The sequence below is a fragment of the Phaethon aethereus genome (assembly GCF_964289735.1).
Source record: "Phaethon aethereus genome assembly, chromosome: Z".
NCBI lineage: Eukaryota > Metazoa > Chordata > Aves > Phaethontiformes > Phaethontidae > Phaethon > Phaethon aethereus.
In genome coordinates this window covers 76,184,326-76,203,307 of record NC_138577.1, presented here as the reverse complement: position 1 = coordinate 76,203,307, position 18,982 = coordinate 76,184,326, and the positions used below count along the sequence as shown (strand labels likewise).

The window sequence follows — 18,982 nt, the reverse complement described above, 5'->3', positions numbered from 1 at the left end:
CCTGTTCACTTTAGGGCTGATCAAAAGTTAAAGCATATCATTAAGGGCATTGTCCAAATGCCTCTTAAACACTGACAGGCTTTGGGGCATCGACCACCTTTAGGAAGCTTCTCAGTATCTGCTGCTCAATCTATTCTCTGCACCTAAACTTCTCTCCCACTCTAAGATGACTTTTTTAATTCACCTAATATTTTACAGCATAGTTTATAGTAATTGCCATCAATTGGTTGAATATTCCTGTGATTAAGAGTCATGTAAAAGCTTTTGTAGCTTGTAAAATGGCTTGAACTTCTACAAGATACTAATTTATCAGTGAAGCACAACATTTGTATGGCAGTTAAAGATTCTACCCCTCAAAAAGTCACCTAATTCTAGGTTAAAAACAGTAAAAGCCATAAAACAGCTAGGTTTCAAAAAGGAAGTGGAAAAAACACTCATGGAAAATTAAGTAAATGCCTTACCAGGATATTTGTCAAGGTTTAATATTAACCAATAACCAAATAATAAGCCCATGAAAAGCACCATTGAACTTAGCAGTTCTCAGGGTCCCTTTTCTGCTGACAAAAAGCATGGTCAAGAAACAGACTCATTGTGCTGAAACACAGAAATGTGGTTGGGGTGGATGTCAGAGTTGACAAGTCACTGAATCACAGCCATTTCCTACATTTCTATCTAGATGACCTTTAAGTACTAAGATGGTTTGACTTCTCAGTGATCTATTTTGACCTGAGATACATTAGAAGGACTTCTTGCAAAGATTTTGTGCACTATAGACTTCAGAAAAGCAGTCAAATGATAAACAGTGTAAAAAGTTTTATTTACTCTGTATCTTGCAACAAATCGAGTGTAATTCGTCCACGATATTTTCTCAATTATAGTCTGTCATAAAATATGAATAAAAGCATCTTTCTTTCTGCATACACTGTGTCTCCCAAACACTAAGAAAAACAATTATAGCAGATTAAGAACAAACCTACAGCATTCCTTTACTTTAGCTGGTTCTGATACAGAGGCATACTTTTTTATTTGAGAGTCAACTCCAAGAGACTTAGCTAACTGCACAGCATTTTTATCATCACTAATCAGCGTCCCAAGAGCCACAAGCAGTCTAAAAATGGCTTCAAGATCTTGAACAACTTCCATAACTGTGCTTATTACTGATAAACATTGAGCTTTGCCCTCAACGTTGCTGTCTTTAAGTAAACATACAGCATAGTTCAATGTCAGCGTGGCAAGCGCAATGTGGATGTTCTTATTATTGCCCACTTTCATTTCTATTGCTTTTGTCATTATTTCATCCCTCCATTCCATCATAAGCTTCTGGCCTGCCTGGCTGACAAAACAATTGCAAAGAGTTCTTAGTGCCAACAGCTGGTTTGCTTGCTTTCCTTTAGGGTTCAAAAATTTAAGGAGGATGATAAATTGTACGTGATCCTTTTCACTGCAGAAGTTCTCATTCACAGTGGGATGCCTGACAGACAATCTAAGAATGTCTAGGGCTGGAAAGACAATATCTAAGAAACAAAACAAAAAATATTTCAGTATTAATATGGCATTATGTGCAAATGTGCTGGTGACTTTCTTTCAGATATACACATTCTTAAACATCTAGGTTTGGGAACAGACAGTAACAGCTTCATGCAGAAAGAGATTCACGTAAAGCACGGCTTGTTTGAAATTCATAAAGACAAGTATTGACAAACGCATTCTAGTAACACTTCAATTAATCACAAAAAACCATGCTCCTTAATTTAGGATAAACATAGTGCTTTGCAAAAAAAAAAAAAAAAAGTAACATCTTAAAAGGTTTCCTCAAAGTTCTGATTGATAACACTGAAGGCAAGCACAAAGTATGGTAATTAATCCAAGAGAGCCTCTGAAAGCTTCTCAGTGACTGAGCACCCCTACACAGCCAGCATCTCCCTTCATCTTCACTCCATATCTTACAGTTTAGTATGGCTAGAAAACTGCTTATAGAAAGAAAAATTAAAAAATTCAGACTACCTGACAACACAAGTTGTCAACTCAGACATAATTTGCAAAGAAAAAAAGTTTTCAAATAAGCTCAAAATCAAAATCACTGTAAGGAAACTGAACTAAAAGTTTGTTCAGTAGTTCCCCCCAACTTTCCCAAATTTCAAATATATCTGGCTCCTTGGGTCTACTACTAATATCCCATGCATATAACCAAATCAAAGCTGAACATGCTTAGCTAGTTATTGAGAAGTTTTTCCTGCAGATATGCAGAATCTCAAGAATTAATGCTTTGTACAATACAAAGGGTCTGAAAGGTATGACGACATTAGCCACCACCAGCTTCCAGCTGTGCAAAACAGTTTTATTAACTCATGTTATATAATGAACATTAATTTTTAATACTGAAATATTCTTCTCATTAATAAATCTTTAGCTGCAATTTCAAGAAAGCAGTTCCCTTTAACTGCATGTTTAAGTATTTGTATATGCAATGTAACCATTTTTTCCAGAATATGCAAAACAACCAAAATAGACTTTCCAATCCATTAGTGCTGACAACAATACATTATCAAATGAAATTACATCACCTCCACTTGCATTCATTCAGAATGTCATTTCACTAATGCAGTTCTGACCGCATAATGTACCTTCAGTAACTTCTTTTCTACCATATTAAACAGGAGCTACTTTTGTGATTTTTTTGTAAGAATTTATCTCCATAGTTTCATCTCTCATTTGATAACAATTTAGGACTCCAACCTCACACCTCTTTGTCCTATTTCCAAACAAGCCTCTCACTTCTTTCATGAGAATGTTCCTGCTAATGAAATAACCATGACTGATGTTTATATCAACTTTCTGTTTGTGCCAACAACAAAGCCTGACAACCAAGTACCAATTCTGCAATCCATGCCACTGCTCCTGCTACTGATTGGTGCTATTATCATCAGTTTATCATCTTCTGGTTTCTACTTGGGTTATAAACTGTTTGGGACAGACTCTAACAGCCAGCATAACAAGATACTTGGTTCATGGTAAAGTATCGATGAGATGACAGTACAAAAAATAATTGCAAGTGTCTTACCTTCTGGCCAGTTAACTGCTCTCCATAAAGTCTGAAGTTGCTGTGCTGTAGGTGTTTCTGCAGAGGTGTTGCATGTTGCAGACAATAGCTTTTCTAGGATTATCAAGTCATCTTCTGTAAGTTTATGTTCTTCATCCGCACTGCCATTAAGTTCCTTTAATTTGCCTGTAAAACCAATAGAAGAGGCATGGCTTTCTGACATTAGAACTTCACGTAATCCAGATCTTGAATCAAATACCGCAACAGCACTTTACAAACAAGTTATGACTATTCTAATTGGTTTGGGTTTTTTTAGGTTTTTTTAAACATTACTCTTCCCAGTTTCATCATTTTCTAATTTTAAGTTTTTAGTCATCACAATGATTGTTACTATTAAGCCCCCTCTAATACTGCAGCACAAAGATTCAGAATTCACATCTTAGCCTACATACAGGCAAAAATGCAGAAAAGAATCACAAGACCATTAGTTTTGTAATTGAAATAGGATTCCTTTTTTGCTCTTTTCTAGTATTAGGTAGTAGAAACAATAAAGAAACTACATGTTCTTAGTGTGGTCATAGTTTTTGTGTTTTTACTCAAGCGCTATAAGCAAAATATAATTGCACCATATCCTATATTCAAATTTCAACATAATTTAAAAATCAAAGTATTAGAAAAATTATTTTAATGTACAGCATTTTGCTTAAAATGAATCTAGAATTAAGCACCTGCCGATCATGGTTCTACCAGAATTGATGAGGGCCATGTCAATAAACACATAAGGAGGCAGCATTACATTTGGACACCCTTATAAGTTTTACAGTATGCACAAAAATCAACTTATGGGAAAAAAACCCAAACAAAACTATACAGCTATTAAATCTACCAGTCCAGCCATAGTATTTAAGTGTATTTAGCCATGCACTGTTACGAAACTGCAGGAAACTCAGTAAACCTAGTTTTCAGATTCTAAGCTTCAAAAAACAAACCAAACAACCCACTAATGGCTATTAGCCACTGTGGCTAATATGGTTATCCTTCAAGAATATTGGACAAAAATAAACTGATGCAGTATGTCTTTAAGACTAAGTAAAAGTTTTTATACTTATATATGGTTTCTATATAATACTATATATAATAATATATTATATATACAATTAATATAATACATATATATACTTCATATATGATTTGCTATAATATAGCAGAATGAAAGTCAGCGATTCTTGCCATTCCACCTCTTCTTCTAGAAGAAGAACTTCTAGAAGAAGTTCTAGACAAAATTTTATTGTAAAGTCTGTGCAAAACTAAGAGGAGGCTACATCTATTTATTAGCAACAGCCTCCAGAAAAAAAAAAAATCCCTAGTTTGTGAATCCTTTATCTTCCCCCTGAACAAATACGAGAGCACAAGTAAATTCAGAGAAAAAGGATGAGGCTGACTGAAGACTGACTGATATTTTTAAACAGAAAATGAAGGCTGAACAATATGTAGAAGAGCAATACTGCAGACAGAACACCCCACAGGGTCCTAGACAGACCTTGAGAGACTTGAGAAGTGGACCCATGTGAACCTCACAAAGTTTAACAAGGCAAAGTGCAAGGGTCCTGCACCTGGGTTGGGGCAATCCACAGTTTAGTAGACACTGGGCTGTAAATGGATTGACAGCAGCCTTGAAGAGAAGGACTTGGGGATACTGGTGGATTAACAACTGGAAGTGAGCCAGCTATATGCACTTGCAGTCGAGAAGGCCAGCTCTATCCTGGGCTGCATCCAAAGCAGCAGGGCCAGCAGGGCGAGGGAGGGGATTCTGCCCCTCCAGTCTGGTAAGACCCCACCTGGAATCCTGCATCCAGCTCTGGAGCCCTCAGCACAGGGAAGACATGGACCTGTTGGAGAGGGTCCAGAGGAGGACACCAAAACGATCAGAGGGATGGAACAGCTCTGCTGTGAGGATAGGCTGCAAGAGTTGGGGTTGTTGAGCCTGGAGAAGAGCGGACTCTGGGGAGACCTTACTGCAGCCTTCCAGTACTTAAAGGAGGCTTATGAGAAAGATGGAGGCAGTTTTCGCAGCGCCTGTAGTGACAAGACAAGGAGTAACAGTTTTAAACTGAACAGACACTGGAACAGGTTGCCCAGAGAAGTTGTGGATGCCCTGTCCCTGGAAGTGTTTGAGGTCAGACTGGATGGGGTTTTCAGCAAGCTGTGAAAGATGTCCCTGCTGATGGCAGGAGGTTTGGACTAGATCATCTTTAAAAGTCCCTTCCAACCCAAATCATTCCATGATTCCATGACAGTAAGGCCAAGAACTTTCCCTTTTCAAGAAGTGGGGTAGAGGTAAAGGTTTACTTTTTCTAAAAATGGAGTTTTCTCATCAGACTATCTAGAAAACAACAACATTTTCAAGCTCTATATATAAAGGGGAGGGAAGGAAGTGAGAGAATTTTAATTTGGAGATCTTCAAGGCAGGTACCTTCTGAATACAAACTAGTTTTACAAAACCCTTAAGTGTACTAAGGCACTCTACAGGAACATAAATATATGTTTATATTTATAAATATAAATTTCACCAGTGAAATAAACTGGTGACAAGTAGGGTAGAGATTCTGCGGAATAGTCACAGAAAACAGAGGAAGAGATAGTAAATAGGAATGAAGCATGGGAAAAGAGAAGGGAAAAACAAGCCAATATACACATTTACGAAAAGTGTTACTCATTACTAAATATTGTACACCATTTTCTTTTTCTGTTACGCAGAGTGTTCTGCTTAAATATAGCAGTAACCACTGCAACCTGTGAAATGGCAGAATGCCTTAAAGCTTCGTAGATTACATTGTATGGCTGTCTGGTGAACTAAACTTCCATAAGCAAAATCAGAAAGGGACTGCGCATGACCTGCATACCCAGCAGCTAAATGAAAAAAGTACAGTATACAAATGTACCAGCTTGATAAAAAGATGCCAAACAACAGCACATATAAGCCGAGGGGAAGAAAGAAAAGGATATCCTGTATTAGATGGAATTCTTATGAAATTTACACATACCCCTCAGCCTTCAAATACATGCACCATTAAAGTGACAAATACAATTTTGAAAGGTCAAAACCAAGAAACAGTAGGAAAGTTATGGGAAATCATTTAGCTTTATAAGATCAAAAGTGAAGTTATTTCAAACAGACAAAAAATAAAACCGTCCTTGAAATTAAAGCACTGACCCAGTATCTGCGTAGGGTTGGCCTGATCAAAGGTGACAGCATCTTTCTTTGGAAAATAAATATTTTCACCTTTAGCTGCAGCTGATTGGTAGGCACCCTTTCCTACATAAAAGAAATACGAAAAGTTCAACAGTGTACCAAAGTGACTGACATAGAACAACATCCTACCAGAAGTCTTTCCTGCTGAACATTACTTAGAAAATATCTTGAAAAAAATTGAATGCCTATGCAAATAGCTGTCATTCCTTACATTATTTTAACATGTAAAGGTTAATGCGTAAAGCAATACCTTCACAAACTGTTCTGCTCCCATGTAAAAATTTACTATACAAGTGTAAATCATTAATAGTGATTTCTGAATTACATGAATACACAGTCATTCATCAGAATGGGTATTGCAGTTAAGACTTGAAAATGGCAAGGATCATTTTAGAACAAAGATCCCTCCTGCCCCTGAAATATTATCTTTTGATTATTTTTACAATTTTCGAAGTTTTTACATATTGGAAGATCTGCAGATATGATCAAGTTATGTCACGTGCAATAGCAGCCTGAAATCTCTTTAGAAAAATAATAAAAAGCTTTAATCATGGCCTATAATGATTTCCTAGAATCACAGGTGAATTAGTGGCTGATATTGTATAATTACCATTAACTGCATGCATCAATGTCTTTGATCAACAACATAACTAGTATGAAACCAAAAGTCTTCTCAAAAACAGATTACGATCATATTTTAATGATTCAGGCGTGTAAAGGAAGGCTCTGCTATCACTATTTTTCTGATTAGTTTCCAGAGCATAAGCAGCTTCAATCTGCTCATTATTTTTAATTAAGTATAAATTTTCATCAATATAGAATCCATGTCAAAGGAAGAATCAAAGCAAAAGATCAGGGATGCTTTTCATCAGCAGGCATCATCTCTTACCTGTATATGGATCAAACCCACCCACTGGAGCTACTGCATTTGATGCTGAACCAGGAACATAGCGACCAGCACCTGAAAGGAGACAATTTAAACAAAAGGAGGCTTTTTAAACACCATCTCTGGTAAAGAGGTAATGTATACCTGTATTTACTTACTAGGTTTGAAACATCACTATTATTTTGCACTAAAGGAATTAAAAAGAAGTCTTCAACACTTCCTGAAATTTAAGGATTAAATCTATGCCTATGTGTGAGGGTGGGGCTGGTGGTGACGGCATTCGCAAGCTAAGTGACCCACAGTTGGGAGACATTCTGCCATGGTTTCTGGCACCCACTGGTGCAAAGGCCCTCAGCACAGCAGACACCTTATCTATGACAAGCTCCAGGCGTAAGGCACCACTGCCCAGGCCTGGGCTCTCTCTGTGCCTGGGCCCAGCAGTGGTCTCCCCTGTAGGAGATGGGCTCTGTGGCACTGAAGCCTCAGATGAAGGAACTTCAGGGTCTTTGCATCTGTGGAGACCACAGCCTTAGCCACACAAAGCAAGGGAAAAGAAACAGCTGGAGACCACAGTAGAACAGGAACAGAGAAAGACTGTCAAGATGGGGAAGGATGAAGGCTGTGGCTTTTGGCAACAGCATGAACACTTCTGCTCCACCTGTAGATCTGCAACTGCAGAACACCCACAGTGCCCTGGCACTGGTGAGGACAAACACTCAGAGGATGCATCAGAGCCAGCTGATACTGCACCTCACATCTGCAAAAAGGGGAAAGGCAAGGCAGCAGTGATGGGAGGCTTCCTCCTGCAGGGTATGGAGGCACCCAGCTACTGACATGACCCGGTATCTTGTGAGGTTGATATCTGCTGGGGGCCAGGATGCTGCAGAGAGACTGCCAAGGCTTGCCTGTACTTCAGACTATTACCCTGCTACTCTTCCACACGGGCATCAATGATACTGCCAAGGAAGTCCTGGAGAGTATCAAGAGTGATTAGAGAGCTCGGGGGGCAAACATGAAGGGCCCAGGTGGTGTTTCTTTGATGCTGCCAGCAAAGCCAAAAACACTTGAGTAGAAACAGACTCATCAAGTGGGTCAGTAATTCACTGCATGGATGGTTTTGCAGGCAGGACTTCGGCATCTATTGACTACAGGACCATCTTTGAGAGGCGAGAACTACTGATCAGGGAGGGGATAGTTTGAAAAAGCAAGGCTGGAATGTCTTTGTAAGCGTTGCTAAACTAGTGAGGAGGACTTTAAACTAGCTATGCCAGAGAGAGTTAGAATCTAAAACTCAGGGTGGAAGACACCAGTAAGTGTCATGTAATAAGAAATAATAAGGACAAAGAAAAAAACTAGTTCTATGAGTATACCCATTCTTGTGTTGGCCATGCATGTAGGAATTTGACAAAATATAAGGTTTAAAGACCTTACTCCTCTGCTGTAGAGTGACATGAGGTAGACCAGGCAGCAGAGGGCTCTCCTCTACTAAACAGACCTGGACATGTTTTGACAGTGGCAGAGTCCACCTTGTCAGTATGTCCCACACTACTGCCCCAAATGGAGAACTGCAAGAAACAGTGGTCTGGAGACAAACACTGAATGCAACTGACATCACAAGTACACATCTTAAATGCTAGCAAGACAGATTATGAATTTTACATTACCTGTAAATGGGTCTGCTGCAGGTACTGTGCTTGATCCACATGAAGAACCTGGAACATAACGTCCAGCACCTAGTGAAACAGTAAAAAAGCAATGACTACTACACACAGCTTGGTGTTATTAAAAAGTCAATACTCTTCAGACAGAAGCAGCTCAAAAATAAAGCCAATCATCAAATATGTCTTATTGTTTACTGTGGCGTTACAAGAAATCTGATCCTATCCACCCAAAAGTCCCCTGATGCTAAACAAATTCTTCCTAATTATTTGAGGGTCTGAAATTTATTTTCTGGGGCATATGCATTACACATTTGGACACAGCCAAATCAAAAGTATGTGCTTAAGTTCAGATGACTGCAGCTCCTCAAGTTATATCTGAACACAATTAGTGTGTATTCTCATTTCTAGTTCACTGCAAGGAAAAGATCTGGCTCAATTATTTTATTGACATTTTCTTCCTAACTTCACCTTTGTGAAACTAGTTGAAATAAGAGTGTTTTATTTTGTAAATGTGATAAGCAGGATATGATTAACATGGTTGAGCTTATGAGTTCTTTTTCCTGCCTGAAAAAGAATTAATGTATTTCACTCAGCTTCAGTTCATTCTCTAGCTAAGTTTTTGTATTTTGTTAATTGCCTTAACAGCACATGGCCATCTCTTAGCTTAATATGAAAAGTGAATTTTTTTCCCACTGGAAAAAAAAGACTACACTGAAATATACAAATGGCCTGATGAAAATTTTGTTGAAGATTTGTTCTGACAAATACTTCAGGAATTTGTCAAGTTTTCATATTTTTCTTGTCAGATCTATCTGAGCCTTGCCCTCAATCATTTGAGGACATGAGAGTCCTGTACAGGAAGTGCAGGAGCTATGACACTGAAGTCTGCCTGAGCAGAGAGGTGGATTGAAAACTGACTGAACAGCCAGGCCCAGAGGGTGGTGATCAGTGGCATAACATCTAGTTGGAGGCCAGTCACTGGTGGTGTACCCCAGAGGTCAGTCCTGCATCCAGTCCTGTTCAACATCTTCATTAATGATCTGGAAGATGGGTCAGGGTGCAACCTCAGCGAGTTTGCTGATGACCCAAAACTGGGGGCAACTGACATAATCATTTAAATCTAAAAATTTTACCTGTAAATGGATCTGAAAATTGAGCACTTGTACTCAGTGTTTGCCCCTTAGTGTTATCCATAATAAACTTGGCCACCTGATCCAGAAACATAGGATTTAGATCATTCTTTTGCAGGAAGTTGTATGCAGTCAGCCAAGGATCATCAGTGATGTTATATGGCAGTTTGTAGGAAGGCCCGCTTTCATTTACATCAATAGTGAAAACGTAGTCGTACTCCTTTAAGCAAAATAAAAATAAAAACAAATTAGAGGTTTGTCAGCACTTTTCACATAAGGATGTGTCAAATGCATATAATAAAGGTCCTGGGCTAAGCCTAAAAACTTTAATACTGCTACTGACAGACTGTATCAATAATACTTGCCTACACAGGCTGCAAGTAAAAAAGACTTAAACCATACTCCATGTTTTCCAGAATTCTCTGTCTCAAGAAGAGCAGGCTAGAACAACATACCATGATAATGTGTCTGCAGATATATTACAAAACAAACAGATGCATCAGGTGACTCTCATGGACAGCTCTGGCTGCCTGCAAAGCTGCAAGACAGTCAGATGCCTCAAAAAACTTCAGTCTTAAAAGCAGACTTCTAATAGTCAAAACCAACAAATTCCTAAGGATTCTTTAAACCATTTGGGAGAGAAAATTAGTATCTCAAAGGCGTTCCTTCTGTGGTGGCACTAGACAGACTTTTCTGTGTGTATTTCAGTAAAGGAAACATTTTTCAACTTATCTGTCTTTAGTTTCAAAAGTTACTATAGAAAAGGAGTACAGAAGGACTGGTACCTAATATTTAGGTAAGCCTTGCATTACAAACTGTACAGTACACCTCCTTTGAAAGGAAGTTAAAGCTAACTTTTCAGGGTATTAGCAATAACTACTACAAACTTGATAATTTCTCTACTTATAGTTTACCCTTTTGCAAAATAATTTGTCTCCATTGGCTTGCTTGTTATCAAAATGTGTTTTAAAAGTAATAAAGCGAGTAGTACTTATCTATACTTCTACCTCTGAGTTTTAATAGATCAAAGAAGGCAAAACAGTACCAACAAATACCTATTTTCTCAATTATATTTTATTTAAGCAAAGACTGGAACAAATTTTTAATAAAAAATTAAGCATTTTACTTGGGAAGGAATAAAACCAATTAAAGTTTGCTTATACCTTTCCTTCAAACAAAACCTTTCCAGAAGTTTGTTGCGTGGCTCCAGAAGAACCAACGACATCACCGATCTTTATCCATCTTCCTTCACTAACACTCCACTGATATGCTTCTACTTTCCCATTATCTTTAATAAGCCGTGTCTGTCCATCTCTTGTTCCTGTAGACAGGAGCGTTTAAGAGTTTGAACAAATTCAAGAACATGATTTATTTAGGAGAGAAAAAAGTCTTCAAATAGTGCTCAAATTTAAAGATTAAGAGATAGTTTATCAACATTTAAAGTCACAGCACAGAAAGTAACTAGATACTACATGTCACAAGAATAGCAGAAATCTTGACAACAGCATTTTACAATTTCAGTAATGGTATCTGCCATCAGACTAAGTTGCAAAAGCAATCCTTAAGTATTTCAAAAGTTTACCATTTTCCCAGGGAGATGACAATCAAGAAAAGTAATACTCTCCCATGGTCTACCAAGATGGAAAGCTTCAAATGATTGTAAGATTTATGCCACTTGCTGATCAGAGCCAAGGGCTGAGGTCACTGGTTACTTCGCCTTGGGAAAAAGTATCTGTCTATTTAAGAGTAATCTTAACTACCACTGCTTCCACTGTATTCTCAGTAATCTCCTGAGTACCTGGAAAGTGTTAACTGAGTCAGTCAAGACAAAGTATTTTTCAAGCTGAAAGCTAAAGCAGAAAGTTTGCACCTACTTTTCTTTTAGGAAAAAAATTCCACAAATGTCCTTTTGCAAATTACATAACTGTCTTATATACTATTGGCACAGCTGGCCTAACAGATCCAAAACATCTCAAACACACTGCAGCATTCTACCTTTTTTCTAAATTATCTCATAAGAGAAATATTTTTTACCATTTTAGTCTACAAAAAAAATATTTAAACTAATCTTCCCACCAAAAGAATTAATGAATGGATAGTAGAGCAAAATTAAGCTGTTTTCTTCAGCAACTCTATTAATAAAGTGATCAAAGCCTTAGTTTTGGAAACTACTGAAAGTTTCAGTAGTTCAGAACCAAGATTTGGAGGCATCTCTAACATGAGAAAAGTACAGTAACTTACCAGGATCCTTAAGATGTTCTCTTCCAGGAAGGTCATCAGCATTAATATCTCCTAAATCACCAGTTTTAGGGTCAATGGATGCTTGGGAAAGCTCATTTTCAAAAGCTTGAATCTCCTCAGCACTTGCTGTACGTTCCAAAGACTCTGTAAACACTCTTATAATTCCATCACTGAAAGGGGAGAAAACGTCCAAACAGAAATATTATCTTAAATATCAAAATGATTACATACATTCTAACGGTGACTTCTATGTCATGAGAAACCATCATTATTTTTATGAAAGGGATTTGCTCTCATACTAAAAAAACCCAGAGTAGGTAACCTTATCTGTAGCATAACTTTAAAATCAAGGTAGTATATGCCTATCAAAAGGGTTCTTTACACAGTACTTGCAAGTCCATGGTATTCATAGTTTATGACATTCCCAAAAAACTCACTCTACCTCTGTGATTCACATAAAAGAATGACTTTTTGGATGAAGTATAGCACATGTTTAAATGTAATCCACACATACTTTGATGGCTGTATTTTTAAATATAGATGAAACTGATATCCAAAGTGATACTTGCAATTTCATCAACATTTTTGGATTTAGATCTAAAAGCACACTGAGAGTAAAACCTGGGTACCTTGCACCAACTACGATGTCACCATTGTCTAACACACAGCAGCACCATACAGACTGAGCTGGGAGTCTGATTGTTTGAGCACATTCCCCTTGTTTCCAGATTCTAAGAGATCTATCCTCTCCAGTAGTTACAAAATCTGAAAAGAAAAAATATAAAAAAAAATAATGTTTAAAAATGTATTTTTAGTGTACTGTGATATTAGATGCCATTCTGCAACTGGGTGTCTACAAATTAGACCAGTAAAAGAACCTTTCTACAATTTAATACATCTCTCAATTGCAAAAAGAGAGATAAAAGAAAGCCACCATATAGCTGTCTTCTTAAAAAAAAAGTGCATAAATTTTGGCCTAAGCAGCCAGCCAGGGAATGAAATTATGCTCAAGACAAACAAAAGATTCCTTCCTCCTTTCAAGAGTTTAAACAAAGAACTTTGAACAATTTTGTAACCATCACTGTTTCATCTTACACTCTATTGCATAGTGTTTGTTTTTAATTCAGATTTTTGCAAGGTAGAACTGCTTTTTCAGGAAACACGCATAAAGCACTGTCAAAAGTCTATAAATACCTCAATGAGGAATTTTAAGGCAATAAGAGATTTACAACATACACATCCACTAATATACATGCACTTTACCTGTGGAACAAATGCGCAAGCGTCCCAGACACCACACAAAGGTCACTGACTTGGTATTTCTTCCGCAACTGTCTGCAACAGTTAGTTCTGAACCTCTAAACCTCTAACTCTGAAAACAAATGCAATTAAGCCCAACACAAAATTCTTAACCTAAACTATTTATAATGTACTTTGAAAACTTTCTATGGAATTATCTAGATTTACATTATCTCAAACTGCTCAGCCACACATTACCATTTTAGTACTCTGCAACAGTGCTGAAATACAGGTAGCAACCTAGATGAGTTTTGCCAATTAGTTTGCCAATTAGGCCTAACCCAGGACCTTTCATCTCACCTACTGCCAGAGCAATTCTCTGGAGGTGTGATTTGGAGTCAATCACAGTATTTTTTTTTTTTTTTAGTTCTTTACACTAAAGGAAAGAAGTAGGTTAAATGCTACCCGAGTTCTTTAGTTGTGGTAGGTCCACAGAACTACAGAGTGCTTACCTTGCCATTTCGTTTTGAAAGCATGTTGGGTAATAGTCACAAAAATAATCCTACCTTTACATTGAGGGAAGACAGAGATGCTGTATATGTAATTTGTATGTCCATAATACACCTGCAGACACTCGCCAGAGATCTGCCATCTTCGAACACTAGCATCATTAGCACAGGAAAGGAATTCAATTTCATTCAGAATAGCTAGACCTCTCACACAGTCTTCATGTCCTTTATAAAACAAAGGAAAACTTTTAATGCACCTTTTCTTTCCATTAGCAGCAGTATACAATTTCTATTTAGCTTACATCTACATCCTAGAAACCAATATTCATACGGGAGCAGTTTAAAAAAAAAACCAAAACAAAAAATCAATTCATTGCTCATTGTTGTCTAAAAAAAACCCCACTAATTCTTTTAAAAGTGACATGATTTCTGGGCAAACAACTTGAGAGTCTTTAAAAAACCTGCCCAAGAATTGTTCAATTTATCTATGGTTTTGTGAGGTTTTGATTTCATCAGGGTCATGTGCTCTTTTAACACAAAGAAAAAACTAAACCGCAGCAACATTTACCAGTGAATGTTCTTCCACATCTGCCTGCTTTCCACAGTTTAATAGTTTTGTCAGCTGAGCCAGTCAACATTAATCCCTGTTCAGGCAGAATTTTCACTGCCCATATTGCAGCTGTGTGACCCTGCAAAAACCAACATTGTTAGACTTGTCACAATCAAATTCAGAGTGCATATTTTGTATTCATGCGGAGGAACTTCATACCTGTAATGTCATCATGCATCTGTCATTCAGCCAGACCTTGGCTGTTGTATCCCATGATCCACTTAGTAATGTGCCGAATTTCCCAGATGAAAGGCTGCAAACTGGAATGAACGTTCAAATCAGCACTGGCAAGTTTCCTACATTGCCACCAATCAAGATTTGTTCAAGGAGATTTACTTGGTATTAGTAGCATATTCAGTGTTGAGGAGTTTGAGGAAGAACTAAGTGGAACTGTAGTTGCACTGCAACCTAGAAAGGAGCTGCTTGAAATTCTCTTTGCTTTAGATTACAAAATTTCACATCTTTTTGCTATTCACATTTTAAAATTTCTTTTAGTCCTAGATCTCTTCTCCTCAGACCAGAATATGCTGACAAGCAGGTTAGATAACTAGTCAAGACACAGAATTAATGCAAAAGGTTTAGTTTCAAGGTTACAAAGAAAGCCAAGATTTCATCAACATTTATTAATTTATGTCCTCAAGAAGCAAGATTCTGTGTAAAAAATATTTAGCTCACCTTCTTGGAAGGCAAACTACTATCACGGAATTGTGATGACATTTAAAGATTTAGCAAGAAGATAATCTGAAAATGCTCCCATAATACACAGGTATAAAACTGAAGACACACAGTGCTAATAAGGTTTACTAATAAGTTTACAAAAAGAGCGAAGTCATAAACTGTCCATCTAATAGTTCATAAAAGGAAAGTATGGCTTCACATTTCTTGCTTTTGACTCCACAGTGAGAACTGGACAGTATTTAGCCCTATCACTTGTCATGTCCTACTCTTTCTCCTTTAGAACAGATTTTACAATTAATTTGATTTTACTTCTTTTAATGTTTTACATTACTGCAAAACTTTCTACAAATACCTTTTTTGTAGGGGAATCTATAACTTGTCTAGAACACCTCATCCCTTTTTAAGACCTCTGGAGGGAGCATGTCACATGTTACTTTAACTATATCCATCCTAGGTTTCTCGTAAAGTACATATGCTATTCCATGCCTCCTTACACATCGGCATTTTCTTTCGTTCTCAGAGAAAGCCAAGAGGTTTATAACACAAAAATAAATTTTAGGCGCTGTTTAGCAGTCCAGGGTATTTTCAAACTGCTCTCCACAACCATTTTTAAACACAGTTAAAGTCCCAAAATCTCCAAGACTTGAAATATTTATTTTTGACATCCTATAATTACATGATTAGACTGTTCAAAGATCTATTAAATACTACATCCGATCACAAAAAGAAAAACTTAGTATATTAATATGAAAGTTGGTGACTCTTGTTATATATCTCAAGAAAAAATATAAAGTTGGTTTGTCACATGTTGCACTAACCTGAGTCAAGAGAGATGGAATTTCTGCAGTGAGATTTTAGTCTTTACAATGTATTTAAAGCTCCATTTAATATTAGATCCCCATCTAGGTTGCAAAATTGGCAGTGAAAGCTTGTTTATTTAGGAAGCTGACTTTCTCTAATTCTATCAACTTTGACATAAAAATTAAGCCTGATACATTGAGAACTAAATTAACTGCTTCTTAAAAATGCAACTCTTGGCAAAAGAGTCATCATTCTGTAAATTGCTGTATGCTCACATATAGAGTAAAAGCTCAAGCATTCATCAGTGTAAACTTCGAAGTCTGTGCTGGTTTTGGTTGGGATAATTTTCTTCATAGTAGCTTGTACAGGGCTATGTTTTGGATTTTTGCTGAAAACAGTGTTGATAACACAGGAACATTTTTGTTATGGCTGAACAGTTCTTAGAGCCAAGGTCTTTTCTGTTTCTCACACCACCCCACCAGCAAGCAGGCTGGGGGTGCACAAGAAGTTGGCAGCGGACACAGCTGGAACAGCTGCCCCCAACTGACCATATTCCACACCATATGACATCATGCTTGGTATATATAAAGCTGGGGGAAGGAGGAGGAAGAGAGGCTGTTCGTAGTGATGGCGTTTGTCTCCCCAGGTAACTGTTATGCTTGATGGAGCCCTGTTTTCCTGCAGATGGCTGAACACCTGCCTGCTGGTAGGAAGTGGTAAATGAATTCCTTGTTTTGCTTTACCTATTTAACTGTCTTTATCTCAACCCACGAGTTTTCTCACTTTTACCTTCCAATTCTCTCCCCATCCCACTGTGGGGAGAGAGCAACCAGCTGGGTGGGACTTGGTTGCCAGCTGGAGTTAAACCACAACAAAGTCCTTGCAATGAACAGTCCCTGCACAAACCAAGATTATAAAATCCTATTTGTAGAGGCCATAAGTAAATAGTTTGCTACATTAAATACCGAAGTAGTCAAAATTGAGTTTTATAACTTCACCTTAGTTTCCTCCCTAACAAATGACGTTAACTTTTATGCAACAAACTCCAAAATAAAATGACTACATACCTGTGTTCTTATGACCCTTAAGGACATAAAGGGGAGCCGTGTTGTCAACTGTGAAAATGCAAATATTATGATCATTGCCACCAGTTGCAATCAGCCCACGAGGATAGAGGTCACTTGGAGGTATGATGCACACACAAGATACAAAATTTGAGTGGCCACTCATACAGTGCATTTCAGTAAAACCCCTGTTAAGACTAAACATGTATGATAATTAGTTCAGAGTCATGACAGAAACAGTACTTATTTGAAGCATTGAATTACAACAGGTGTTTTCTACTCCAACACTTGAATTAATAACCGTGCTTGCATTGTTCTGAATAAATACTATGGATAACCTAGAAACAGTGAAAAATTTAAGAGAAAAAAATTATATCCCAGCATTCCAACCCAGTAAGCAACATTTAAAGCTTCCACATATTTTTCAGTAATAGTAGACCTGGAAGGACTTATTTTTGGTTTTCCTTCTCACTGGCAAACACTACGCCACACTTGATCAGCGGTAGTTACAGTTTGCCTTTATGAAGTCTTTTGCTGTCTCAAAACTCAAATATGTATCCCAATACACCCTAAAATAACAGGGCACATAAACGAAGAAAGTTCACTGCCTACCAAATTTATTCACTGGCTCTTAATGAGGAGCATTGTAGAGATTAACAGTTAAATAGATTATAACTGATTCAAGCAGCACACAACTCACCATGACCCAGTCTCAAGAGAGGACAGGGCCGCGGGGACGAAGCCGGCGGGGCACGGGCGGAGCCCCACGGCTACACCTCCGCGCCCTTCCTCCCGCAAAGCGCAACCCGCAGCGGCGGCCCAGGCCCGCCCAGCGCCGGCGGCTCTGCCGACGAGGGCCTCAGCCCGGCACTCACCTGTCAGGAGCCCAGAGCCGCGCCGTTCGGTCCCGGGAGACGGACACGAAACCGCCCTGGGGGAAAAGGCCGCGGGTCAGGCCCCGCACGTCCTGCCCGTGTCCCACCAGGGAGCAGCGAAGCCGGTACGCGCCGCCCTCGCCCGCCATGGCGGGAAGCCGCCGAGGTGTCCTGACACAGCAACTTAACACCGCCGCCGCTACCGCCGCCGCTACCGGAAACTGACAAGCGCCGCGCCGGAAGAGAAGTCACTTGCGCACGTCACGGTGGGGCGGTGAGACTCCGTGTCCCGGCAGGCCCTGCGCCCCAGAGCTGGGGCAGAGCAGCCGCACTTCCCCGCGAAGCACTCTGGGAGATGTAGTGCCCGCGGGCACGGGCAATGCCAGTCCCTTGGCTCCAGGAAAGAGATTTCCGTATCTCGCGATAGCCAGGCGATGTGCCGTTTAGTTGGGTGGTTGCTGTGATACCGGCTGCGTTGTCCGCGGAGGCTTCGTGGCTGCCTGGGAGCCGGTGAGAGAAGGGGGCTGCTGCCGCTCGGCAAGCAGCATCCGCGCTGGTCCGCGGCTCCACGGGGCTTCGCGGTTCTGTTGGGGCCGTTGGTGCTTTGGGGCCGTTGGTGCTGGGACCTCCGCGCCTCCCCGGCGCCGGGGCGGGTTTTTATCGCCCCGGAGTGACGGTACTTCCTGATGGTTTGGGCCGTGGCCAACAGTATCACCTCCTCAAGCTACCGGGGTTCGTCAGGGGTAGCGCAGTCTGGGTTACGCTGGCGACTGGTGATGCCTGGAGGACCGTCTCCCTATAACCCAAACGGGTACTTAGAACAGCTGCTCACTTGCCGTTTGTTTCATGAGAGACGTGAATTCTGTGAGCAGGTGCTGAAACAGTAAATGCCACAAGAATTAGCAGGAGTTACCTGTTTACCAATATAAGATGAGGACTGACTAAGCACTGAAGAGGGACTGCTGCCCCGCCTTACTGATGGACCTTCCGTGGTC

At 39.2% G+C, this 18,982-nt stretch overlaps 1 protein-coding gene across 2 annotated transcripts; it reads right to left on the bottom strand.

The window, feature by feature from the left end:
* Positions 1–951: 951 nt before the first annotated feature.
* On the bottom strand, positions 952–18,136 carry PLAA (phospholipase A2 activating protein; the record flags this gene model as incomplete). 2 transcript variants are annotated; one of them, XM_082013568.1, is made up of 14 exons in its annotated part: positions 952–1,514; positions 3,062–3,226; positions 6,255–6,356; positions 7,183–7,254; positions 8,844–8,912; positions 9,974–10,190; positions 11,134–11,291; positions 12,212–12,381; positions 12,841–12,976; positions 14,017–14,184; positions 14,528–14,648; positions 14,729–14,829; positions 17,116–17,309; positions 17,988–18,136. In XM_082013568.1, the coding sequence occupies 14 exons, from the start codon at positions 18,134–18,136 to the stop codon at positions 952–954; spliced, it is 2,385 nt and encodes a 794-aa protein (XP_081869694.1). The 2 variants fall into 2 exon arrangements, with proteins under 2 accessions (XP_081869694.1, XP_081869695.1); XM_082013569.1 differs by lacking the exon at positions 7,183–7,254 and having other exon boundaries at positions 6,255–6,351; positions 8,839–8,912.
* Positions 18,137–18,982: the final 846 nt, after the last annotated feature.